At 59.6% G+C, this 25,348-nt stretch overlaps 7 protein-coding genes across 7 annotated transcripts; 5 read left to right on the plus strand and 2 right to left on the minus strand.

Annotated features, from left to right (window-relative positions):
- Positions 1-2,259: 2,259 nt before the first annotated feature.
- On the plus strand, positions 2,260-5,339 carry BJ171DRAFT_494925 (UV excision repair protein RAD23). The gene is made up of 8 exons (XM_053110057.1): positions 2,260-2,435; positions 2,635-2,707; positions 2,858-2,937; positions 3,175-3,436; positions 3,535-3,662; positions 3,939-4,122; positions 4,439-4,782; positions 4,927-5,339. The coding sequence occupies exons 1-8, from the start codon at positions 2,370-2,372 to the stop codon at positions 5,044-5,046; spliced, it is 1,257 nt and encodes a 418-aa protein (XP_052968909.1). The 5' UTR covers positions 2,260-2,369; the 3' UTR covers positions 5,047-5,339.
- A 1,123-nt stretch (positions 5,340-6,462) lies between these two features.
- BJ171DRAFT_566217 (uncharacterized protein) lies at positions 6,463-8,792 on the minus strand. Its single transcript, XM_053113395.1, has 3 exons — positions 8,641-8,792; positions 8,429-8,533; positions 6,463-8,292 (listed from the first exon to the last, which is right to left on the minus strand). Exons 1-3 carry the CDS (start codon positions 8,743-8,745, stop codon positions 6,940-6,942), a joined length of 1,563 nt encoding a protein of 520 aa, XP_052968910.1. The 5' UTR covers positions 8,746-8,792; the 3' UTR covers positions 6,463-6,939.
- A 1,510-nt stretch (positions 8,793-10,302) lies between these two features.
- BJ171DRAFT_421316 (glycoside hydrolase superfamily) lies at positions 10,303-11,334 on the plus strand (the record flags this gene model as incomplete). Its single annotated transcript, XM_053107481.1, has 2 exons — positions 10,303-10,843; positions 11,000-11,334. Coding segments are annotated over 2 exons (876 nt in total), but the record flags the coding sequence as incomplete, so codon positions are not given.
- A 2,545-nt stretch (positions 11,335-13,879) lies between these two features.
- BJ171DRAFT_494930 (uncharacterized protein) lies at positions 13,880-15,659 on the plus strand. Its single transcript, XM_053110058.1, has 6 exons — positions 13,880-13,927; positions 14,035-14,162; positions 14,242-14,365; positions 14,546-14,698; positions 14,986-15,227; positions 15,350-15,659. Exons 1-6 carry the CDS (start codon positions 13,904-13,906, stop codon positions 15,567-15,569), a joined length of 891 nt encoding a protein of 296 aa, XP_052968912.1. The 5' UTR covers positions 13,880-13,903; the 3' UTR covers positions 15,570-15,659.
- A 173-nt stretch (positions 15,660-15,832) lies between these two features.
- On the plus strand, positions 15,833-16,746 carry BJ171DRAFT_494931 (DNA replication complex GINS protein PSF1). The gene has a single exon (XM_053110059.1). The coding sequence runs from the start codon at positions 15,972-15,974 to the stop codon at positions 16,593-16,595; it is 624 nt and encodes a 207-aa protein (XP_052968913.1). The 5' UTR covers positions 15,833-15,971; the 3' UTR covers positions 16,596-16,746.
- A 55-nt stretch (positions 16,747-16,801) lies between these two features.
- BJ171DRAFT_307464 (ATP-NAD kinase-like domain-containing protein) lies at positions 16,802-19,899 on the minus strand. The gene is made up of 3 exons (XM_053107039.1): positions 19,307-19,899; positions 18,033-19,149; positions 16,802-17,741 (listed from the first exon to the last, which is right to left on the minus strand). Exons 1-3 carry the CDS (start codon positions 19,685-19,687, stop codon positions 17,008-17,010), a joined length of 2,232 nt encoding a protein of 743 aa, XP_052968914.1. The 5' UTR covers positions 19,688-19,899; the 3' UTR covers positions 16,802-17,007.
- Positions 19,900-22,397: 2,498 nt separating this feature from the next.
- On the plus strand, positions 22,398-24,802 carry BJ171DRAFT_307470 (glycoside hydrolase superfamily). Its single transcript, XM_053107040.1, has 2 exons — positions 22,398-22,800; positions 23,059-24,802. Exons 1-2 carry the CDS (start codon positions 22,425-22,427, stop codon positions 24,669-24,671), a joined length of 1,989 nt encoding a protein of 662 aa, XP_052968915.1. The 5' UTR covers positions 22,398-22,424; the 3' UTR covers positions 24,672-24,802.
- Positions 24,803-25,348: the final 546 nt, after the last annotated feature.

Below are 25,348 nucleotides of genomic sequence, written 5' to 3' on the forward strand. Positions count from 1 at the left end.
CCAAGTGCCGGGTCGCGCAGCAGGGGCTCGGGAAGATCGTACGTCGGACTCGTTCCAAGCGAAGAATTGATCGAATCATGGTCGTTGAGGCTTGCAAACGAGTTCACAAAGGGATGGTTGTGGAGGCGGTTGGGCCGCTGAACAGGGCTTTGGATGGGGATAAGCAGCGACGCGGAGGAATCCGAGGTGTTGTTTTGCGGTGAAGATGACTGCGAATTTGGCAGCGGCGAATGGCTCCGGCTCTGCGGGTGGATGTTGATGGTGGGGGCAGAAGGTGCTGGCTGTGCCCTTGCCCACGACGACGACAGCTGGGAGGAGGGTGCATCGGCAAGTTGCGACTGCGGCTCGAGGTTGGAATTGATTGCCTCCGAGAGCAGGCTGACGAGGACTGGCGGATGCTTCTCGGTCATGCTGCAGCGGGTGCGCCGGACAGCGGGCAGAAGAAAGGTCGACGACTGTCAGGCCACGAGGAGAGAAAAGAGCCGCCAGAGACGGTGCTGCCAGGGCTGCTGGATCGTGAGGCCAAGACGAGACGACGAGAGACAAAGCCAGAGCAGGAGGGCGATGGATGATCCAGGAGAGCGGGGCTGGTGTGCTCCACTCCCACCCACACAGGATCGCCACAACGCCGATAGCTCGCCAGGAAGGACAGAAACGCAGACCAAAACGGCGAGCCAGCCAACATGGGGTCATCCATCCATCAGCAGCAAGCTTGACCGACACTCAAATAAACATAGATGCTCTTTCGGTCATCGGATGAATGTATTGTTTTATCGGTCAAGGAAAGCCAGAACACCAGCAATCGACGGCATCGCGCATGGAGCCTGCAGCGGGAGGAGGTTCCATCCAGGTGGGCAGGAGCAACAATTCCGTAGCCGCAGATATCGCGAGAGCGGAAACGGTGTCCCCGATGAATTCATGGTTCACGCCGTCCAAGTGAATAGCACATTGGCAACGAGAGCCGAGCGGTTGGAACAAGGAGGCAAGGAGCAACACGGGAAGGAACAACCAGACACGACGAAATAGTTAGACAGATGCTGCATGCACGTAAGACTGGATATCAGACGGACAGCCGAGTCGGAGAGTTGGAGGGAAAGGGTAAAAGCCCGATACGACATTGAGACCGAGGACTGGTCTGCCACAGCCATCGACATGAAGAATGGAGCAGGCGGCAGCCGCACGATGCAGCGAGAGCCAATGGGGGTGCATCCAGACAGCATTGCATGGCAAATGCATGGCAAATGCATGGCAAATGCATCTTCCCCATCAGCGGGCAGCGATGCACAGCAGCGGCAGAGTCAGACTTACCACACACATGGACATGCAGGTCCGCCAATGCCAGGATAGCCCAGACTTGCCAAAACAGCACGAGTCAACAATTCGCCCATCCGATTGACGCGGGTAGATTTCGTTTATGGGGAGGATTGCGGGAAGAGAAACCAAGATGTGCTCATTGATTCATCCGTCGTCCGAGGCCAACAAAAGTCAATGAGGAATATCACGCAGCGGAGCTTGGGCTGAAGAGGGACTGGAGGTTGGTAATATTCTCTCAGGAATGCATCCGCTCCCCCGTCGGCAGGATCCGTCACGGCCGCCAGAGCATGTTTACTGCTGGTACTGCTGGCGGATCTGGTGGTCGTAGGCCTTGAACTTGAGGTAAGTGGCGTTGTGGTGGGCCCACCAGAGCTGGGCGAAGCCGAGTCCGATGGCGACGGAGGCAACGACGTCAAAGGTGATGCGCTTGGTGAAGGCGCCGGTGATGCGGGGAACGGCCATGGCGACAGACGGAAGCAGAGGCGGGGGTTGCAGACGAACGACGATGGAGCGAAAGAGCTGGTGACGAAGGCAGAAAAACGCAAGAAAAGCGTCGGGCGATGCCGAAAACGAAAACGAGGGCGCGACGAGGCGAGACGGCGCTGCTGCAGCTGTGGGCGACGCAGTCAGTGTGCGCACCCGTGCAGGCGAGACGCTCTCGGTGCTCCTCGCCGGCGGATGAAGGTGAGTCACGATGCGACCGAATGCATCCGGCTCGAGTGCATCCGGCTCGAGTGCATCCGGCTCGAGTGCGTCTGGCTCGGGTGTCGTGCCGGTCACGCGCACCAGGTGCCGCCACGTGCCGCCAGCCCTGGCCAAATCCGCCAAACCAGGGAGCGCGCGTGTGTGTGTGTCCTCTCGCCCACGCACACACACACACGGCGCCAGGCCCGCTGGTCGTCTTGGCCTGCACCAGAAGCCTTTCGGCCTCGTCCTGCTCGTCCTGCTCGTCTGCGCTTTGCCGCCGTCCAGACCGCATCGCAGCTCGCCCTCGACCAGACCGCACCCGTCGCACACCACAGCCTCCCGTCCGCCGCCATCATCCCTCCACAGCCATGCTCTTCACCATCAAGACGCTGCTGCAGAAAAAGTTCACCGTCGAGGTCGACCCGAGTCTCTCGGTAAGTCTCCCGGATGCCCCGTTTCCCGACCGAGATCGCCGGTCTGCCAGGGCGAGCTCTTTCCTTTCCTCTTCTTGATGTGCCCTGTCCGTCATGGGCCACCCGCTTGCTGCTCGACAAGCTTCGATCGTATATGTCGGCACCGGGCTTTCTCATTTCGTCACTCGATATCTGACACCCTCATGACCGAACCAAATAGGTCCTCGCCTTGAAGGAGGCGATCGAGAAGGCCGAGGGCTCCTCCGCCGCCTCGCAGAAGCTCATCTTTGCCGGTACCTTTCCAGCCAGCGCTTGCATTCAAGGCGGCCGCTTGCGCTCGCTTACATCCAAACCAAAGCCACAGTTTTCTTGATCCGATTTGCGGTCGTCAAGCTCCGGCAGTGCTCAAAATGGACTGACGCATCTTTTCCAATCGCCCATAGGCAAGATTCTCGCCGACGACAAGCCCATCGCTGAATACAACATCCAGGAAACGGATTTCATCGTGGTCATGGTCACAAAGGTGACTCATCTTTGCTGATCATTTCGCTCGAGGCACAACGGACCGATCGATCGCTGGCACCTCCAGCCAGAGCACAGACGGAACTTTTCCAGATTGCGATGGTGCAGGACACCCCTTACGATCACAGACGGCCCCAAGATTGTCCGCGCTCGGCTTTACGCTGCTCACTGGACGATGATCGACTCACCAACGTCCCATCCATCCATCCCCTGCCTGCTTGCAACTCCATATCTATAGCCCAAGGCCACCACATCGTCCGCAGCCGCGGCTCCAGCACCAGCCCCTGTGCCACGCCCTGACGCAGCCCCGGCCCCGGCTCCAGCTGCAGTTCCAGCTGTAGTCCCTGCTCCTGCTCCTGCTCCTGCCTCGGCTCCTGCTTCGGCTCCTGCTTCGGCTCCTGCTCCGGCCCCAGGTCCTGTCCCGGCTCCTGCGCCCCAGGCCGCCGCTGGCGCTGCACCTACAGACGCCGCCGTTGCTGCCTTTGATGCCTCTACCCTCGGTAGGTTGATGGAGACTTCAGCTATGGGCAGCGACTGGATTTACCTTATCGGCAGGCTGATCGACTGAGCTTTTCACACGTTTCTTCCCAATCCTTAGCCACTGGAACTGCCTACAATGCCGCCGTCAACAACCTCATCGAAATGGGCTTTGAACGGACTCAGGTCCTGGCAGCCATGCGAGCCGCCTTCAACAACCCCGACCGTGCTGCAGAGTATCTGATGACTGTATGTGCACCAGGTCGAGTGGGATGCACTTGACGGCACGAAGGAATGATGACAGCCAGTGATTGGTCGCGACCAGGATCAGGATCGGAATCGGAATCGGCCATGACCGAAGCAACCCGACTGGCCTGGTCGTTCGACTGTCTGTCTGCTTGTCTGTGCTGCAAGGTGGTGCATATGCCCATATCCGCCTCTTGAAAGATTCCCGGAGGTGGATAGCTTTGCTTCGCTTGCCCCCATACTCATCTGACCCGGTCCATTTGACGTTGGCATTGACAGGGTATCCCCGATTCAGTTGCCCGCGAAATGAATGCTCCTCCGCCTACACCCGCTGCCTCTGCTCCTCCCGCTGCAGGCGCCACAGCCCCAACGGCTCCGACAGCTTCGGCGCCTTCGGCGACTCCTACGACTGCTGCCGCCACAACCGTTGCTGCCGCTGCTGCCGGTACTGCTCCAGCATCAGGTAACATGTCCGTGCCGTGGCCTCGGTCGACAGGAGGAAAGGAACTCGCAGAGCCTGAGCTAACAATTGTCGTGACAATTCCTCGACTTTTCCCAACTCTACCTCGCCCTGACACGGCGATGTGTCGGATTGTGTGCTTCTCTGGCAAACGGTTTTGCTGCCCGCTCTTGACATACTGCCCCATGGCATGGAACACTTTGCTACAACTGACGTCATCGCTGTCGACCATCGCAATGCCGCGACCGCCCCTGTGCCGATGCCAACAACGACCCTTCGATGCTGCTTCACCCCCACGCTGTCATCTGAGTCACCTCAGATGCCCCTGTCAACCTCTTCGAGGCTGCTGCCCAACATGCCCGCAGCCAGCAGACCGCAGCCGCTACGTCAGACAGCAACTCGCTGGCTTTCCTGCGCAACTCCCCCCAGTTCCAACAGCTTCGCCAGATGATCCACGCCCAGCCGGAGCTCCTGCAGCCCATCCTGCATCAGCTCACGCAGTCGAACCCACAGCTCGTTCAGGCGATCTCGCAGAACATGGATGGATTCCTGCAGCTGCTCCAGGAGGGTGCCGACGACGACGCAATGGACACTGGCGCTGAGGGTGGCCCTGGTCCTCAGTATATCCAAATCACTCAGGAAGAGTCCGATGCCATCGACCGGGTAAGCTGGCGCTACTGCGAAGCGTGTGTCTCAAGCGTTTATGGTGCCTCACCGAGTGCTCTTGTTTGACTACATCGCCGCCCACACGCCCGCGTTGGCTGATATCGCTGACACTCGCTGCCGCCGCTTTTGATTGTCTGGCAGCTCACTGCTCTCGGATTTGATCGGGCCCTTGCCGTGGAAGCCTACTTTGCCTGTGACAAGAACGAAGAGCTGGCGGCCAATTACCTCTTTGACATGAGCAACCATGCCGATTGGCAGTAATGTGAATCGGATGGGGCTCTGGCTGCCGGTCTCCTCTCGCGCTTCATCGCCGCATCCGCCCCTTGCCAACACTCCCAGCCGAGTGCCGCATTCGAGCGACTGAACTCATGGATATGTGCGCGCCAGCCGGACGTTCCCTGTCAAAAATGAGTCCGTGTGGCTGAGCGAATATGAATTTGTGTGAATATAGTCTTTGGTGGTATCTGCAGTATATGAGGGTCTGTCTCGGCACCGATACATATCGATCGGGCCACTCCAAGCGACATCGCTGAGCGCGAGGGCACGATTGGGTTGAGACGGGCAGCCAGGTTTTTTGGCAGTTTTCAGCCTCGTTCAGGAGCTGCCCCCCCTTCCCGCAAATATGCGTAAACAAGCATCTGTATTTTACCGCCTGCCGATCGCCGCTAGTCCTCGGCATCTTCCTTCTGCTCGTCTTCATTGCCTTCCTCGTCTTCCTTGGCCTCGGCTCCAGCAGCAGACGCAGCCGCGTCTCCAGCCGCGCCTCCCTCAGCGCCAGCAGCACCTTCAGTCTGCGGCGGTGCGGCTTTGGCAGCTATCTCGTCCGCGGCGGCCTTGGCAGCGGCAGCCTTCTGGTTGATAATCTCCTCCTCCTCCTTCCTCTGGAGCTCCAGGAGCATCTGTGTCATCTTCTGGGCGAGCTCCTGGTCGAGCTTGCGCCGCGACTCGTCCATGAGGCGGAAGCGCCGATCGACGGCGAGCTTCAGGCTCCGGGTGGCCTCGGTTTGTTTCTTGGACTGCTGCAGGAACTGCTTTGTCCGGTCGTAGTGCAGCAAAAAATTGCCGAGGTACTGGATGCCATCGGTGGTGTTTGGGATCTGGTGCGATCCGTTGCCGTGGGCCATGAGCGAGGCCAGTCCGAGCTGGAGGATCGGTCCGACGGTGCTCTTGAGATAGTTGGCGTCCATGTGCGAGGGAGAGGGAGGGAAGCAATGGCTTCGAAAAGAGTTCGGTGACCTACGTGTGAAAATAGGTGTATCTGGGAGGGTTTGGTGTTGGGCGTGTTACTTGGAGGATTCGCGTTCGATGAGACGACAGCAGCACCCGCACTGTGGGATGCAAATCGATACCTAACGGTTCGATAAGGATTTCGCGGTTGAGGAGCAGTTGAAGCTGAGGCAGGGCCTCGCGAAGATGGCGGGTGTTGGCAGTCACCCGCCCGTCCGTTCATTCACTCAGCCTTGCCGGCTGGGCTTACTCTCGGTCCCATGACGTTGTCGATCAGACCTCAATCAGCTCAGCTCGGATCCTGGGACGCCAAGACGGTACAGCGAACCCAGCGATCCCGCCATGCTTGTCTTCACACAGAGACATGAATGGAATCATCCCGGTGCCCGGGCAGACGGGCTATCCAAGATTGCACATCACATTGTGCCTCGAGAGGCAGGATCGCTTTGGTTTTTGTTTTCAGGGACTATATTCAATGACGGTGAACGGAACTCTGGACGCGGAGATGAAACCCAGCATCTCGCCGACAGAGCCAGACGGGGTCGCTTTAGTTTTTGGTTTGGTTTCGTTTGGCTTCGTTCGTGGGAACGGATGATTGAGGGTGGGACCTCGAGTATATGAGGGAAGTACGTAAGGTGGGGAGAGAAGGCACAAACACGAGGTGAAGAGGGGAGAGGATTAAGACTCACTCAGAGTCAATATCGTATCCAACTTTGGGGGCGTGGTCTATCGCGGAGCATCAAGAACAGGAGACTGCAGCGACGGAGAAGGATCACTTGTAGGACGATAACGAGCGGCCTATACAGCCGTAAAGGGCAATGGGAGACTGTGTCTTTTCTGGAACGTGGATTAGGGCCTCGAGGCGGTGTCTGGCAGCCAACACACCACAGCTCGCACTTTGTCGACAAAATCTGCGTCCTCTACGTATTACTGCAGAGCCTTTTGGAACTGGGAAGAGCTGTAGACACACGTCGCCGAGTGAGGGCAGTTCACCTCTTGGACGGACTGGCTCGAAGTCGACGCGGGGTACAGCTGTCGCATGTACGAGAACCAAATCAGACCGCGATCAAGCCGAGTCTTGCCGGTCATGTTGGCCTCGCAACTGGTATCGAGGTTGGAGTCGACGGTGGTGTCCTTGGAGCCGTAGATGTAAGTAATGGTCTGCTTGGGGAGCTGGGCACGAACACGCACGGCTCCGGCTCGGGTCACATAGCTTGGATCGCTGGAGTCGCCCTCAAGGCCGTATTTATCGGTGTTGAAGTCAGGGCAGGTGGAGATTTGCTGGCTGGTCGGGCTGGAGTAGTCGGCCTGCTGGATTTTGCAGTTCGAGGCACTTGGACAAATGCTGGGCCGCTGACTGACGAGCGTGGTCTTGGGACGGATTGTGTCGAGGTACATGTAGGTTCCTGGGCTGGACACGATGTAGCGGACGCTGATACCAAGGCCGGCAGATGTTCCGATCGTGGTGGCGCCGGCGTAGCGTTGGAGCACCTGAGCGCCGGCCGAGTGGCCGACAAAGGCAAGTGTCCGCAGGTTCGGGAATGATTTCTTGGTGAGCTGGGCGAGAGTATCCAGAATATCGTACGAGTAAATGCTGTCGTCGTTGGAGGCGCTCTGGCCGGAGATCCAGGTGTTGGCGGAGCTGAAGGTCAGGGGGTTGGACGGGAGAGGACTGGGGGTGAACTGGGCATCCTTGGTGTAAAAGTGTGGACCCAGCACAACGACACTGGAGCTGGCAAAGAGCTTGGCCACGGTCTGGACGGTCGAAAGCGAGTCACCGGCAACGCCGTGGAGGACCAAGACGGCCTTGGTGACGGCTGTGCCCGAGGTCGCTGTGGTATAGTAGACGACATTGTATCCACCGATCTGCATGGTCTTTTGGACGACCTTGGGCTTTGATGCACGGGTGGACGGCTGGGTACTGTCGCTGCTGGTATCGGGAGTGTCGTTGCTGGCATCGGGAGTGTCGTTGATGATATCGTCATCGGTGATAGCTTCGTCGTCGGTGTTGACAATTTCATCGTTGATGGCTTCGTTCTTGATGGTTTCGTCGTCGTCGTCGTCGTGGTTATGGTCGTCATCGTCGTCGTGGTTGCGGTCGTCATCGTCGTCGTGGTCATGGTCTTCTTCTTCTTCTTCCTCCTCTTCGGCGCCATTAGCAGCGGTACTGTCGTCGTGGTGCTTGGCCGATTTGGGGACTCGGCGCTGGAGGCGCTGTTGGATTCCCAGGCGAGCCAAGCCCTGCACTGCATGCTGCGGCACACACTGGTTGGAGAGACACTGGGCAATGATTCACTGTGAGTACCACGCGAGTCAACTCAGCACCACTGTCGACTATTTGGGCGGCAGGATACAGCCGAGCGTCCCCTTCTCCAGACCATGTGCGCATTCCCAGGCTTGCGGGACAGAGACTTACATCGTAGTATTCGGAAACAGCGCATCCAGGCGTGCCGGCGTCGGAGCAGCACAGGTTGTGAACGGGATCCCAGCGGTTCCCGCCGAAGCATACACAGGCATCCGCCTGTCATTGGGCCAGGAAGCAGCGTCAGCAACGCACTGCGAGCAAAGTGGATGCGAGCCACACCTAACGACGACCGGTACTCCTTGTCCCCACCCCAAGATACATACGCTGCGGACCGAGTCGGACGGACAGGCAACGGCGATGGGCGAGGCCGAGCCCAGGGACGCAGCAGCCCCAAGGAGGACGGCGAGACAGATCCAGCGGGAGCGCATCACGGCAAGCAGCAGCGAAGGAGATGGTCGGCCTGGTTCATCTGTCGACACAAGCTGGCTTTTATGGGCGGGTGCCGCCCTTTCGTCTTTCGGGCGGCTTCGTGGTGTTGTCCCACGGGCGCACCCGGCTGGGGCACACAACGCCACGCCAATTTGCGCCTCGGCTGGCGCCTTGCTTTTTTTTCCTTCTGTCGCATCCCGGCGGTGTGCTTCCGGTGGTGTCAGCGACCTGCTTGCAGAACGACATCGCTGCCAACGAACCCGCTGCGGAGACGCGGGAGCGGGGTGGACTGCGGTGCGGTGGATGAGGAGGGACAGGCCGATCGGCACGATGGATGGGGAGGGACAGGCCGAGTCTGCTTTGAGTCTGCTGTCGAGTCTGTGGTTGAATCTGGCCGAGTCTGTGATTGAATCTGGCCGAGTCTGCTATTAATTCGACACAGACTCGACACAGACTCGATGGCAAAGTCGATGACCAATCCAAGAAACAAGGATGGAAAGGGAAAGTGCTGATTCCGGGCGACAGCGGTGGTGGGCGATCCGAGGCCGTTGGCTCAGCCGTCGGGGGGAGATGTACGTCAGCCACATCCGAGGGCTTCCGGAGCGCTGTGTCTTGCAGCCGTGCATTCTGGGCGGATGTGCTGCATCGATCTGTTGCTGCGTGGATATGTTTCGCGATAGTGATGGATGGGTTCGCGGATCGGCTCGTGGATCTGGCTGCTGTCGGACTGCGGTTTCCAGCACGACGTTGGGCGAACGAGGTTCGCAGTACACCACACTCGAGCCACTCCTTCCACACAAGCCAGACGCTGCCCTGCCCATGGCCCGCGCGAGCAGCATCATGGGGATGGATGCCGCCCAGCCCAGCAATCGCAAACCCGTGCTCTCGCCCGGCCCCGCACCGTGGTCGCTCTGCCGGTCATCCGCCACCGCATCGCCCGGGTTCGCGTCCACAGGCCAGGCCGGCTGACCTCGCACAGACGCACGGCCGACTGGCTCTTTCTCGTTTTACCGGCGTCCTTGTGGGCAGCTGCTCGTTTCCATCTGCTCCCCTCGTTTCGATCAGCCGCTGTTCCAGCTCGTCCACTGCTGTTCCTTTCCCGTCCGCGACGCACGGCCCACGACCACGGCCTCACGTGCGTGGCTAACGGCCGTCACCTGACGGGTGTGTGTTCGGCCGCGGTCACGTTTCCTGCTCAGGCGCACAAGGGATCCTCGTGTGCGTGGCACTTGTGTGGGTGGTGGGGTGGGAAAGACCTTGCCCGCAGGTTCGCTGCGACCAACCGGTCCAATGCCGGCCGTTGCTGTTCTTTGCTGCCTGCAGCCGGCCCTTGCACGGCTTGGTCGTCTGCCCCCCGGTCCCAGGTTGTCGCCGGTCGCCTGAGCGCCGCGATCCACCCTCTGGTCGCGGACAAGATCATCTGAGGCCACCCCCCCTCCGCGGCTATAAGTACCCGTCCGGCCCAGCCAAGTGTCCGCTTGCCAGGCTCCCTCCTCTGCTCGTTCCCCACCATCCGGCCCGAGATAGCCGAGCGTACCCTCTCCTCTGCCGCACAAATGAAGACTGCTACCCTCGCCGCTCTCCTCGGCTTCTCGGCCTCGGCCCTGGCCAACTATGTCGATGTCGTCAGTTACTGGGGTGCCCATCCCACCGCGGGCGAGCTTCCCCTGCGATCCTACTGCGACCTCAATGTCTACACCATCATCCACCTGTCCTTTATCGATCACCTGTCTCCCGCCGGCTTCGATTCGGACATCACCCAGCGCAACATGACCGCCATCGCCCAGGATGTGCTGTACTGCCAGTCCAAGGGCATCCGCATCGGTATCTCCGTCGGCGGTGCTCTCGGCTCCGTTGCTGTCTCGAGCGACGCCACCGGTATCAGCATCGCCAACGATCTCTGGAACAACTTCCTGGCCGGCACTACTCCCCTGAGCCAGCGCGCCATTCCCGGTGTCATCTTTGATGGCGTTGACTTTGATATCGAAGCCGGTGGAAGCGGCAACAACGGCTATGCCGCCATGACCAACACCCTGCGATCCTACATCGTCGCCTCTGGTCGCGACATTTACATCTCTGCCGCTCCCCAGTGCCCGAGTAAGTAGCCCCAGACCCAATCGAACTGCCGGCCATGTGCAATGCGCTCTCCGATCTGCAATGCACAGTGCGATACGGCCTCTGTTGGATTGCATTCGCTTGCTCGTGCTGTCGCTCACCGATTCCGTCTTGTCGCGCGCGTCGCATCTCCCGCAGTTCCCGATGCCAACATGGACTACACCCTGAGAAACGGCTGGTTCGACTTTGTCGCAGTCCAGTTCTACTCGGCCCCTTGTGGTCTTGGCTTCAGCGGCTCGCCCAACGGCCCCAACTACGCTGACAACAGCTCCATCTGGGACCACGGCGCCGGCTCGTGGATGGCCCAGGTGCCCAACTGGCAGAACTGGAATGCCAAGCTCATGGTCGGCTTCCCTGCCTCCTCCAGCGCCGGCAACTACGGCGGTGGTGACATCCCCACGCTCCTGAAGCAGTACGTCCCCGGATGGCAGGCTCTCAACCCCACCGTCTTTGGTGGTCTGATGTGGTGGGATTGCTTCTGGGCTGGCACCACTCTGTCTGCCCAGTACCGCGCCTTTGCTCAGACCCTGGGTACCGTCGGCCCTCACCGTATCAGCACCCCTCAGACTACCGGCACCCGTGTCCTTCCTTCGACCTCGGCCACCCCGACCTCGTCGCCCATCGTCGGTACCTGCGGTGGCGGCAACGTCGGTAACGGCATCTGCCCACAGGCTGGCATGTGCTGCAGCCCCTTCGGCAACTGCGGCACCGGCCCTGCTTACTGTGTTTCGTCGACCACCCTGACTACCCCCACCAGCACCACCACCACTACCACCACCACCACCACTACTACTCCCGTCAAGACTACCACCACCACTACTACCACCACCACTTCCAAGCCTACCTCTACCACTACCCCCTCCAAGACTAGCACCACCACCACCACTACTACTACTACCCCTGCCAAGACCACCACCACCACCACCACCACCTCGGCCTCGCCCAGCTCCACCAGCGTCCCTAACTGCGCCACCATCCAGTCTGGATTCCAGTGCCTGCAGAGCAACGTCCTGGGTGACTACATCCAGTGCGCCAATGGTATCACTTACTCCGGTGTCTGTGGCGCCGGCACCGTCTGCATCCAGTCGGGCACCTCCATCTACTGTGGCTTCAAGGTAGGCTGGTCTCCCTTGCACTCTGTTTGTCTGCCTGCTGCTCGGAATGCAATGACAAGCTGGCCCAATCGATCAGATGCCGCCAGTGTCGCCCTGGCAAGCGATCGATCAACTGTGCGCTAACCTTTCGTTCCCTGTCTCATTCCCTCGTTTCGTCACAGTCGTAAATTCTATGCCGTTACTGAATGAATGAGTGGATCCCGTCGTCGCACTTGTAACGAACAAACCTAATCAGAATGATATGTTGCTATCTGCGATCGCGGATCACCGTACCCTTACCAATTGTCTCAAGCCTGTGAAAAAAAAGTTCGAATATATATTCTGTGTGTCACCCTCATTCGCCGAGCATTGCGTTATGTGGGCGGTGGTGCATCGTCATCGCACCACCTGGACAGCGTATCGTTGTCTGGACGGCGAATCACGACAGTCCGCCTCTTTGGGTGATCGCAAATTGGCGCCGCTCATGGCCTCCGGCAATAATCATCATCGAGCTGCAGGCCCCCATCGCTTGATCTTTGGCCGTGTCATCGCTTGGGCAATTACCGTGCCCGAACGACAAACTCCCCCACCTGCTCTGATTGAATCTATCGCAGACGAAGCTCCTCTGCACCGTCTCCGTTCGTTCGGTGTCAGCAAATCCAATCTCGAAACATCCACCACCCGCAACCACGCATCAGCATGGCCGAGTACCCGCGATTCATTTCAAACGGTCTGTCGCATCGATTCGATCCCGGCTTTGGCGCAATAGACTCTCCGGATATACAAAACAAAGCCCTGGTTGGTTTGGCTTTCGATGGTGACTCACGCTTCTCGGCTACTCCGCGACAATAGTCCCCAAGAACAGCATCCTGTGGCGAGTGCATGCCCTCTACGTGACCAGGTGCTTCCGGCAATGCTGGGTAAAGCTTTTGAGCACGTTGCTCGATGCATTGATGCGGGCTATTCCGATACTGTTTGCTCATCCATCCCGTGGAGCCTCCACCGCAGCAAGCCAAAACTCGAGAGCGTCAGATTGCGTTCCCCCCATGATCCTCGTCTTCTTATGACCAATGGCGCGTCCCCTCATCGGTTCATGGTGTCGGCGTTGGTGGTGCGGGCTTCCCGGAGACAGGATCTTATCGAGAAAATCGACGGTGACCACTCCGAGTTTCATGAGTATGCTATCTATATCAAAGGTTTGTGTGGCTCGTTGCATATTCGTGCCGTCAAGGCCGCTGTGGCCGTTTCCCTCGTGCCTATACACATATGTCTGTATCTAGAAACGGTTGGTATCTCCAACTCTATCCAAGCTCGAGTATGTTGAGCCCCAATCTTATGCCATTGATTCGATAACCCATCCGACCGTGGTCTTTTGCGACAATATTGGCGCATCATCGGTCGCTAGCGCTGATTCGGCGCCAGCAGGGCAAGATCCAAGAGTCGCTGGAACTCTTCAACTCGGTGGCAAAGTTCAATCCGACAAACATCGCCAACCTGAAACAGATTGCGAGATCGCTGTGAGTGACTCTGCAATTTACAAGCGATTTGCAAGCGATTTGCAAGCGATTTGCAAGCGATTGGCAAAGAACGAGACCAGCACTTTGTGGGCTGCTGGATGAGGACGAGTTGCTGATATACCTTTCTCCCTTATCGCAAACGTGACCTAGGTTTCTGCTGGGGCGACATAAAGCAAGTCTGGATATCTATTCGGAGACACAAAGATATGCCGGGAACGACTGGGTATCGCCATTACCGTCTCTGCTCGTATCAACGTGGGACCGATCCTGAATTGCTGCCTCCGTCTTCATCTCCCTCCCCCTTCCTTGTCGTTGGGCATCGCTTGAAATGCTTCCTGTCGGATGGGTGGTTGACACTTCCATCAACCTCTACGCGTCTCCAAACCCTGGCGATCTCCAAGGAAATCCACCATGGGCGTGGGCTGTGCTTTATGTCGCTCAGGGACTATTCAAGAGTAAGCCGCAAGCCTACAACTGAAACTGACCAGAGACAGATAGACAGATGCCCGTACCCCACGATCGCTTCATAAACTAACCATGTGCTTCTGGCGATCCGACACAGGCCATCGAGTGCTTCAACCAAAGCCTGCTCGTCCACCGCTACGACTCGACATTCTCGCAGCTGGGCGAGTGCCTGATCCAAATGGGCGAGTACCAGCTGGCTCTCGACCATTACAGCATCGCCTTGGAGTGAGTGGCTCTTTCTCCTTCTTGGTGCAAGTTCTCTGTCGTTCTGCGATGCTGACGATGGCGCCGCTTCTTCTGCCAGATCGTCGCCCAAGAACCTGGACTTTCTGGCCAAGACCGGCTTGCTGTATTTCAGCAGAGGCGAGCACGACAAGGCCTTGCTCTACTTTGGTCGGGCGTTGTGCCATGACCCGCTCTATGCCAAGGTGAGGAGTGCAGGATGGCCCAGCGACTCGATGCCATCGTTGGATAACGAAGCGATCCTGTCATGGTGCTGCTCGTGCGCATGACAGATACATGGTCATGAGCATGATCGCGACCATGGCCACGGCGATGACATTAACTCTGCTTCAACCACCTGCGCTGTGCTTCGTCGTCACCCACAGGCGCTGCTGCCTCTGTGTGCTCTCCACCAGATTCTGGATGAGCCTGATGCGGCGCTGATCAAATACCGCATCACTGTCCTCCAACACATCAATTCGCCCTATCTCTGGAACAACATCGGGATGTGCTTCTATCAAAAGGAGAAATACGTGGCGGTGCGGTACCATTATTGCTTTGAGCGGGTGCTATTGAATCGGAGGCGGGTCTGCGGACTCGGAGGGACAGGCGTTTGTCGTCGTTGCAGCCCGTTGCCTCCTCGAGACATTCAAGAGTCGCTCTGCGAAACGAGCTATCTTCCGAGTCCGCTGGATCGAGTTTCTCTTGGACCAGCTGGAGCTGCCATCAATCCATCGCACTGCACTGGAGTTGGGCTTGCGAAAAGCTAATCCATCCACACGGACATGCTTCCCTTTCCCCTCCCGACGCTTCCACTTTGACCCAGGCTGCAGCCTGTCTCAAGCATGCACACTATCTCCTTCCGTTCTCCTTCACTATCAAGTTCAACCTTGGCCTTGTCCATCTCAAGTCTGGTCATTACTGCTCCGCAGCAGTCTACTTTGAGGCTGCGGCGATGCAGGATCCATCCTCGGTCGAGGCCTGGATGTGGCTCGCGATGGCCCTGGCCCAGTTGCAGGACCGAAGTGCTGCCCGAGCGGCATTCGACAAGGCCTTCCGTCTGAAGAGGTAATTCCACAACGCAATCGAGCAGACGAATGAGCAGGCAAGCCGTTGGGGGTGTTGTGCGGCTGATTCTCCTCGTCCCCGTCTGCCTTCGTTCTCCACGGCTGATTCCCCTTGATCGCCAGAACTGAGCCCCGTCTGAATCTCAATTATGCCGTGGCCCTCTACAACTGGGGAGACTCGGACACCCTGTGTCTCGAGTATGTACGGCCGATCGTAGAGTCAGCGGAGAGCGATTTGCTGGCAAAATCTCTGACGGTCGAAGAGATCGAGCTCGCCCGGCATCTGCTGGCGGCCGTCAGCAGCAGCAGCAGCAGCAGCAGCGACGGGATGGCTGTCGAGTAGATCAAATGCACCATCTCCAGCTGGATCTCGGAACGGCCATTCGTATAGGATGGCTCTCTGGCATCATGAATAAGACGAAATGCGTTGGCTACGTCAGATGTCGACACTGTCCACTGCATCGGCGAGTCCCTTGAGCTGCTTCTGCTGCTGTCTGTGGAGACGACGGCGGCCTTGAATCCATTTGGCTCGCCGTGAGAGTTGGGGTGAGCGCACGGACATGGGCATGGAGCAGCGAGTTTGATCGCCGATCCCAGCCGCGCTGGCTGCGATCTGTCCCGCCTCTTTGCTTGATCTCGCTCATCTTTCCTCACCACCAGGGCGACCGACTTGATCTCCCCGTCGTCACCGCCTGTTCCTCTTCCACCACCACCACCACCACCACTACCACCGCGATCGTCCGCCATGGCGACAGCGTTTGCCGAAGAAGCCATCAAGCTCATCCGTGAGGCCAAGCGACACGCCGATACCCTGCCGCCCTACAACTCCGAGTGCGTCTCGAACGTCCTGCAAGAGAACCTGCACCTCAACGGACAGATCCGCAAGATTGTGGCGACACAGAAAGAGCTGACGCAGTCGTCGCAGAGTGGCCTCTTCGACCTCCAGCAGCAGCAGCAGTACATGACCACGGCGCTGATGCACCAGCTCGCCGTCCGCCGCAACGTCCAGTGCCTGCACGCCTACCATCGCCACCGCATGAACCTCATCACGGACCTGATCTGGGACCTGGGCACGACCTTGGGCCTCCCGCCCGAGCTCAAGGACAACCTGTCGCCGCACGAGATTCAGTTTCTGGAGGGATATCGGGCCCTGGTGCAGGACTACAAGGGCTCGTTCCTGAATGTGGATCTGGGCTCGTCCCTGGTTCCGCCCAGGGATGTCTTTGTAATGGTCCGGGTGGTCAAGGACTGCGGAGAGATCATGACCGAGAAGGGCCCCATCCAGCTCTCTGTCGGCACAATGCACTACCTGCGCCGGGTGGATGTGGAGGCGCTGATCACCCAGGGCTACCTAATGCACGTTGGATAGCGACGGCATAGGTACGGAGAACAGCACAATGCCGCTACTGGTGCTGGCTCTGCCGACATTGATCAGGATCTGGATCTGGATCTGGATCTGGATGGGAACTCTTGTGAGGGCCAATTCACTGTGCTTGCCTCGGCATCGGCTCATCGCCCACAATATATCATCATCAGCATCATCATCGTGGACTGGGCTTTCTGCCCCGATTCATTAACTAATTATACATACAATAAGGGTATAGACAAAACAAAGATGACAGGAGAGTCGATCGATGTCCACTCCTCTCCTGCCCTCGTTCTGTTGGAAGGGGAGGGGAGGGGAGGGAGGAATAGATCCATATTGCCCCCCCCCTCAAACATTCTCTTCCTGGAAGCAACAGTGTCCAGGGGGCGGCTGTGATTCTGCAGACAGAGTCGGTCTATCGCTCGTCGGCCGTTTCGTCGTCGAGGACGCTCTCCATCCCTGTCAGATCGTCTTCGTCAAAGTCCTCGGTCTCATCCGGGTCGAAATCGTCGCCGTGCTCGTCTTCGGTGTCGACAACGGATCGGCGGAGCATGGTGCCAACGCCTCCTCGGGTCACCGAGAAGGTCGAGTCCTGTTCGACCCGGAAGGGCTCGCCGTCGATCTGGCAGTCGACCGGAGACGCTTTGGTGCATCGGACGGACATCTCGAACGTCCGGCCCCGGCCAAGGACGGCCGGGCTCGAGAGCCCGACGATACTGGCGCCCATATGAAGTGGTCCGGAGACGGCAATGACCTCGAGGAAGCCGTCGTCCATCCGGCACGGTGGGTAGCCTTGCAGCTCCGCGGCCTCGTAAATGCGGGCGCCGCCGGCGTAGGACGGGATGTTGAGCAGGATGACGCTCGAGGCGGACTTTGGCACGGACACGACCGAGCCGTCGATCGAGAGGGTAAAGTTGCTGAGGGGATTCGGGGAGTGCGTTTCGGTTGTGGCGGCGGTGGTTGCGAGCATGCTCGAGGATGGCTGTCGCGAAACGGAGGGGGAGACGAATGGGCTGGCTGGGTTCGAAAGGATCGAGACGGCGCCCTTGAAGGTCTGCTTGCTGCCGATGAGGAAGTACCAGATCTTGTTGAGGAAGCGCGAGCGGAACAGCTCTGGCTTCTTTTCTCTGGTACGATGAAACTCGAGGACTGGGGATGCGGCGACGATGATGTGATGTGATGATGATGATGATGTGATAATGATGTGATGTGATGTGATGTGATGATGATGATGTGGCGGTGTGGCCAAGTGTTAGTGGGGCCTCCTCTGAACGGGTTGGTAGCGATTCCTCGTCGTATGTGGTTGCATCGACTAAGGGAATACCCATACATCCACTCGTTTGACTGGGCGCATTCACAATCACGCATGCTCACACATCCACACAATCGCTCACACAATCGCTCACACACACTCATGCGCTTTCCCGCCCATTGGCTTACCGATCGTGGCGTCGCTTCCGATGGACAGGTAGTTGTTCATCATCGACAGCTTCTCCTTCGGGGCCCCGGGCGCCGCCATCGACATGGCGCGCTGCACAATCGAGCTCCGGCGCCCGCTGCCGGCCTGGGCAACTGCAGACTGGATGCGGACGGCCCACCGATCCAGGTCCGAGCGACCGGCGGCTTGAATCTCTCGGAGAATATCCAGGACCGACTCGCCCTCCCACCCGCCACCCCAGCCCAAGACCCTGGCCAGGTCGTTTCCGGTGCCGAGGGGAAGGACGGCGATGGGGGGCCGCTGATTCTCGTCTGGGATCATGCGATCCAGAATCGACAAGATCCAGCCGACGGTCCCGTCTCCGCCACAGACCAGGATCTGACACTGCGGGAGCGAGGCGCCATAGTTCTTGAGCTCGCTCTCGGGGCTATGTGTCGACAGATTGACGATCTGGATTGGGTTTAGATGGCTATAGAGAGCGCGCAGGAGCCGCGGAGCATCCTGGGCACCGGACTTTGGATTGACGAGACAGATCAACGGATGGGCATCCAAAGGCAGCGCAACCCGGAAGCGCGGACGAGTCTTGAGCAGACCGACTTTGGGTGGGACAGACCGGGGTCCTTCGAACTGACCCGAGGGCTCGAGCACAACATGGCTGGGATGGAGGAGCAGCTTGGGAAGTCGACTCATTCTGCAGCCGCCGAGGGGGTCTCTGGGCAGGCAGCGAGTATGGATAGTCTCGAGACACCAGATGCACCGGAGATCTTGCAGGTTGAATTCGTCGCCGGTGGGGATCCTGCAGATGGTGCACTTGGAGCTCGACAGGCCAACGTTGCCGATGATCCATTGGTGGGAGAATGGGTCGGGAGGGTGCTGAGCATGGCTATCGGGGCTCGAAGCGTCCAGGGTGTGAGCGCTGTCTGGGTGGAGATGGTCGACACCGAGGGGAGGCGGGAGGCTCGACGAACTGGCAGAGTTGGGCAGTCTGGACGCTACCGGCGATGGCGGCGAGGCTTTGTTACCTTGGGGCTTTGGCGACCACCCGGCTGTTCTCGAGAAGAGTGGTGAGCGAGTTTTGGACGAGTCTGCGGGCTTGGCGACGGCAATGATCTTGCAGGGCTGCAAGTAAAGCCACGAGCGACGATAGTGGGATCACGGCGCCGGGACGCCAATATCGAGCAGCGGTTGTCAGTACAGCGCAAGACCCTGGGTTGAATATGGATGATGGACGGATGCTGGGACCGCAGCCGAGCGTCCAGGGCACGAATGCAGCTACCTGGCGGACAAGCTTGGATAAACAGTCGGACTTGGTGTGGGAGCACTGCCTGCAGACAAGACACTCGACGCCTGCCTGCGACGAGTCGATATCATGGGCGCACGCATTGCACCAGACCTTGTGGTGTGAAGCCTCAACATGGTGCTCGAGCGGCGTCCAGGAATGAGTGAGGGAGAAGCCGGCGTGCCGCTGCAGATACTTTTGCGCCGAGGACGACGAGGAAATGGATATGGAGCGAGACTCGGTGTGGTAGGAATAGGCGAGGAGGTAGGCGATCAGGAACGAAAAGAGCAGCGTCGAGGTGGCCAGCAACAGCGACGTTGAGGATAGATCGAGCGGGAGAGCGGGCAAGGCGAGCGCATGGCGCAGGTCGGCCAGCATGGCGGGGATGGATTGATGCTACTGAGTTGAAGCGATTGAGCTGAAGCGACAGATATCGATGTGGTCCGGTGGATCTGATGATGTGTGATGGATCTGATGATGTGATGGATCTGGTGAGATGCGATGGATCGAGCGTCGTCTGGTGTGCCTGGTTCGGATGGTCGGATCAACAGCCCAGGCTGCGTCACGGGGGACCACGTGCAGCCGATCCAGAAACACGGCAAGTGTGCGACTGTGGCTACTGTATGGCCATGTTGTGGCTGGCTTTGAAATGGCTGCATTGAGCAACACGCCATGACCGGCGGTGCGTCATTTCCGAGACGAAGTGGATATCGCGCACGATCGCAGATGATTGCGAAGGGTTGCCGCGGAATCACTCTCGACGGGCTTGATGCGAGCGTTTGGCCAGACGAGGAGGTGCAGCGATGGAGGTGCATGGGTATGGCGACAGCGCGCAACGTTGCCATCGTGGCTCTCGACAGCCGGGACATGTCGTGGACGGGTGGAAAGAGAAAGGAGAGACTGAGCGGTGTTGGTTGACTGGAGCAGGAGGGCCAGACAAGCAGGCCCCAAGACGCCACAACCAGGCCAGGCACAACGACAGGGTTTTTGGGCGGCCGCCACCAGGGCAGAAGCCCGGCGGCAGCAGCCAAGGGAGAGCAGGGGGCAGGAGAGGAGGAACTTGGAGCTGGTGCAACGGGTTGCTGGGCCAGCAACCACCGGCGGGGCATCCCCAAGCAAAAGTCACACCGAGACGGAGACGGCAACGACGGCAGCGACGACAGCGCCGCTGTGCGATCGTGGGCATCAGGCGAGAGAAGGGATTGCAAAGCCAATGTGGCCGTGCGACGGCGACGCGGCGGACACGGGCGCGAGGGGGGTCAGGCGAGGCGTGTCGCAGGACAGCGCGTGACGCAGACGGGACACCGGCAGGGCAGCCGTGCGACCAGACGCACCAATCGGCAGCGGCGCAGTCGAGACGCGCCAGCCAGGCAGGTCGGCTGAGCGGCGCCGGGACAGCTGGCGCTGCTGGACCGATGCGCGGACGGGCCGCGGCGACGGAGCGTCGCACACCGACGCCACATGCTGTGCAACGTGGCGGGCGCGATCGCGTGGCGCGAGTGGCCGCCTGCTGATGCGCAAGGGACGCCCTGGTGACAGTGGGGGATCGCTCAGCAAGGCGGGAGCGGCAGGTGACCGCCGCAGGATTCGCTGTGGAGCAGGGGGGCGGGGCTGCTGGGAACTGTGCCGAGGACTGCACTGTGGGACGGTGCAGCCGGACTGCCGGGCTTGGACTGGTGGCTGCGAGGCAGTGCCACGGCGCCATGGAGCTGCGTCGTGGCCTGCTGCGGCTTGCTCTTGGGCAGACATGGGCTTGCTTGCACTTGCTTGCACTTGCTTGCGCGAGGCCGGTCTGTTCCCGGCAATGACGGGCAGTGACGCAGCGTGACAGCGCACACCGTGTTGTTCTCTGAGCGGGCTCTCGGTCCACGCCGGGCCGCGGCTCTCGCAACTGCGTCTGTGGCGGCCGGTGTGCAGGAGAAGCCCCACGGCTTGCCGGCGCGTCGTCTGTGTCGGCGTCCGTGTCGGCGCGCGCTGGCTGGGTGGTGTCATGACATGGTGCAACGTGTGAGCGCACAAGCGCCCAGAGCGCGGGATTCGCTGCCGAAAGGAGAAGCTGCGGACAGACATGTCTGCCCACGACGATGGCCTGGGGGGCGGCGTTTGTGGAAATTGGAGGAGCAAAAATGCGTGGATGAGGGGAGGGCTTGGCGGCGAGGGCGACACGGGGAGTGGATGGTGTATGGGTGTGATTGAATATCGACGTGGACATGGGCATCGACGTGGGCGAGGACAGCAGGCCGAACCAGTGCTTCTGTGCGCTGCTGCTGCCTCAAGGCTCCAATGACTTCCAACAGCTTCCAATAGCTCCAATGGCTTCAGTGGCTCCGCGCAGATTCTGATACAGAAACACTGTACAGGACATACAGTGCGACCGGCCGACGCGTTGCGCGACACAACGCCCCCGACAAGGCGCCCCGCACCGCAGCATACATTCGCGGCGCGCTCTGTGCGTGCCATGTGGCTGGCCTTGCTGCACCCCTTGCCGCGCCGGTCCGCTTGTTGCCCGCGTCAGGTGACCCTGCCCGCCCGCTCGCCCGAGCAGCACGGCCTTGAGGGCGGTCGCTGAGCGGTCGCTGTGCGAGTCGCCTGCCTCCCCCTTGCTGCCGCATGTTTGTTGGACACGGCTCTGTCGGCCTCTGTGCCGATCGAGATGCCCCAGCCATGGGCCCGGTTGCTGTGTCCCAATGCCGCGTCGTCTCTTGCGGAGAAACAGCAAGGCTGCTCACCCCCCCTTGCGTCGCCCGTGCGTCGCCCTCGACTCTCCCTTGCCTCTCCCTTGCCTCTCCCTTGCTGCCCCTCGGCCCGTCCCTTGCTGCCCTTGCCGCCACCACCAAACTGCCGCGGTTCCCCCCCGCTCGTCTGCCTGGGTTTGTTTGCTCGGCTGCCGGGTTGGTGGGTGGCCCAATCTGGCTTGTGCTCCTTTCCCTCCTTTCCGCTCTCTCTCTTGCTTGGGTGTGTCCATGCCGCCTCCTTCTTGGTCCTGGCGGCTGACCCGCCTCACCCGTTTCCTCTGCCCTCCTTTCCCCCCCTCGCGGCGTATATATATCGCACGCTCCCCCGCCCCGTCTTTGGTCCGCACCGAGAACCTCCAATTCCCGCTCACATCACAAAAATGGTTTCTATGAAGGCTGCCTTCTTGGCTCTCGCTGGCGCTGCCGTTGTCGCCGCCCAGTCCGCTGGTGACTACGTCTGGCCCTACCCCGCCAACGTCGTTGACCACAACACCGTCGTCCCCGCTCCCTCCCGCTTCGTCCTCGCTGAGGCCTCTGGCAACACCGTTGTTGCCTCGGCCTTCCAGCGCTTCCAGGACAGCTACAAGGCTCGCTCTGCTGGTGCTTCCTCCGGCAACGGCTACAAGTGTGTCGTTGACAAGCCCCTGACTGTCACCGTCAACATTGCCAACTCCTACGCCATCAAGCCCTCCAGCCTCAACGGTATCGATGAGTCCTACACTCTCGATGTCAGCGCTACCGGCGTCACCATCACCGGTATGTATTCCGCTCTGCTCCCGCTGAGTTTTGTCCCTTGTGCATGTGTCGACGCGACCGGGTCACCCGATTGCCGGACCCGATCCCGCTCGGCTGGCACCGGCACTTTGGGCCGCGCCTTTCCTCTTTCGGCCTCCTTGCCTGCGCATGGACCCCGCCGCCTCGCTTTTGCCCATCACCGCCACTTGCTCCTTCCCCATCGCTCCTGCTAACCATGCCATACCATGCCATACTACACCTCCATCTCCCACACAACAGCCAACTCCCAGGTCGGTGCCACCTATGGCCTCGTCTCCCTCTCCCAGCTCGTCAAGCCCACCGGTGAGATCGTCTCGGCCACCATCAAGGATGCCCCCGCCTACCGCTTCCGTGGCTTCATGCTCGACACCGCCCGTACCTTCTTCCCCGTCGAGGACATCAAGCGCATCATTGACGGTCTGGCCTACACCAAGATCAACGTCTTCCACTGGCACTTCTACGACTCCCAGTCCTTCCCCTTCGACTGGCCCTCTTACCCCCAGCTCCGCTCCACTGCCTACACCGATGCCAACGGCAACCCCAAGCTCTACTCTGAGCAGGATGTCCGCGCCATCGTCCAGTACGCCTTTGAGCGCAACATCCGTGTCATCCCCGAGTTCGAGGCTATCGGCCACAACGCCGTCTTCGCCGCCGTCGATCCCTCCTTCGTTGTCGGCCTGAACCACTCCCCCTGGGACGGTCGCAACCAGGACACCAACAACGCCTCCTCCGGCATCCTCTGGTGGGGTACCCAGTGGTGCAACCAGCCCCCTTGCGGTCAGATCGATCTGACCAACGACAAGGCCCTGGACTTCTTCGGCCAGCTCGTCTCCGAGGTCGGTGCCTGGTTCGAGGACCCCGTCGCCCACTACGGTCACGATGAGTTCAACTTCCGTGTCTACGGCACCACCCCCGACAACTGGGACTCTGTTGACGCCGGCGCCATCCAGTCGCTCTTCGCCACCGCCGAGCCCAAGCTCCTGGCCCAGATCAACAAGTCTGGCCGCATCTTCGGTGCCTGGGACGATGCCGTCACCGACTTTGGTGTCGCTGCTGCTCTCCCCAAGGATGCCCACATCTGGCAGTGGAACGGCCACGGTGACAACGTCCAGAACATTGCCAACGCTGGCTTCAAGAACATCATCGTTGGTGCCTCTGACCAGTACTACCTGGATTGCTCGCCCTCCGTCAACTGGTGCCGTGACGCCTGGGAGAAGTCCAACCCCCCCACCAAGTACAACATCTCCGACTACTTCACCCTCGCCGGCCAGTGGCACAACTGGACCCGTATCTACAACTACGACATCACTGCCGGCGTCAACTCCACCGATGCCATCATTGGTGCCGAGGTTGCCCTCTGGTCCGAAACCGTCAAGCGCCACAACCTTGACCACTACGTCTTCCCCCGTACCTCCGCTGCTGCCGAGCGCTGGTGGTCCGCTGGTGCTGCCCCCGCCTTCGATGCTACCAAGACTGGTGCTCGTCTCGACCGTCTCCGTGCCATCCTGATCAACGAGTTCCAGATCGATGCCTCCGACCTGTCCTACCTCGGCAACCAGGAGGAGCACGTCTTCCGCACTGAGTGGTGCGATGCCAACATCAACGCCCCCGCCCAGTACACCAACCTTGCCTACGGCTTCGCTGGCCAGTACAACTTTGGCCACAACGGCTCCCCCGTCATTGCCCAGAACGTTGACAACACCACCCTCCCCTACTCCAACATCACTGCTGGTGGTCCCCACTGGTATGTCTACCCCGCCAACGACTCTGGTGACTACTGCCACATCGCCAGCCTCTACACCACCAACAGCTACACCCACATTGTCCCTGCCTCCATCCCCTACCCCTACTAAGCGACCTCCGCGGTCCGCGGTCCTCTTTCTTGGTCTCCCGGCCCTCTCGAGGGGCAGGGGCCTCGAGCCTGAATCGTAATCGCCTGGCGCGCAGGTGTAATATCTGACCCCCCCCCCCACTTCTCAGCCACCTAAATAACCATTTTGATGCTGTGAGCCCCACCGTTTTTTTTTCCTCCCCCGTCAAAAGTCTCTTCTGCCCCTTTTGCAACTCTTCTACTATGCCGCCCACCTTGATTGTTTCTATGTTGCGACAGCTTTCTATGTAGACAGAAATAAAAAACCTTGCCGCCCTTGTATCCTCATTTCCATCTCGACTTGCCCCCTCGTTCCTGGTATAACTTGTGTCTTCTGGCTCTCGGTGCTGCTGCTGCTGCTGCTGTCGCTTGCAATACAAATCTGGGCCCCGATATCTTTGAAGCGTATTTTTCCTCTCCAAGTTTTGCCTTGCTGCGAGGATGGGACGAATGTTGGAAAGACAAACATCATCCCTCCCCTCCCCCACACAATTCTTTGTTTTTTTACAAAATCTGTCGTCCCCCTCGCCTTGCGCTGTCGCTCCCATGATGCCTCTTGTGAAATGCTCCCCCCCTCACTTCCTCTCTGATCGGAAAATGGATCGCAAGAATTTGAAGAAAAATAAATATAATCGTTTCTATGGTTAAATCACGGCCGGC

Source organism: Polychytrium aggregatum, assembly GCF_025602895.1.
Source record: "Polychytrium aggregatum strain JEL109 chromosome Unknown BJ171scaffold_9, whole genome shotgun sequence".
NCBI lineage: Eukaryota > Fungi > Chytridiomycota > Chytridiomycetes > Polychytriales > Polychytrium > Polychytrium aggregatum.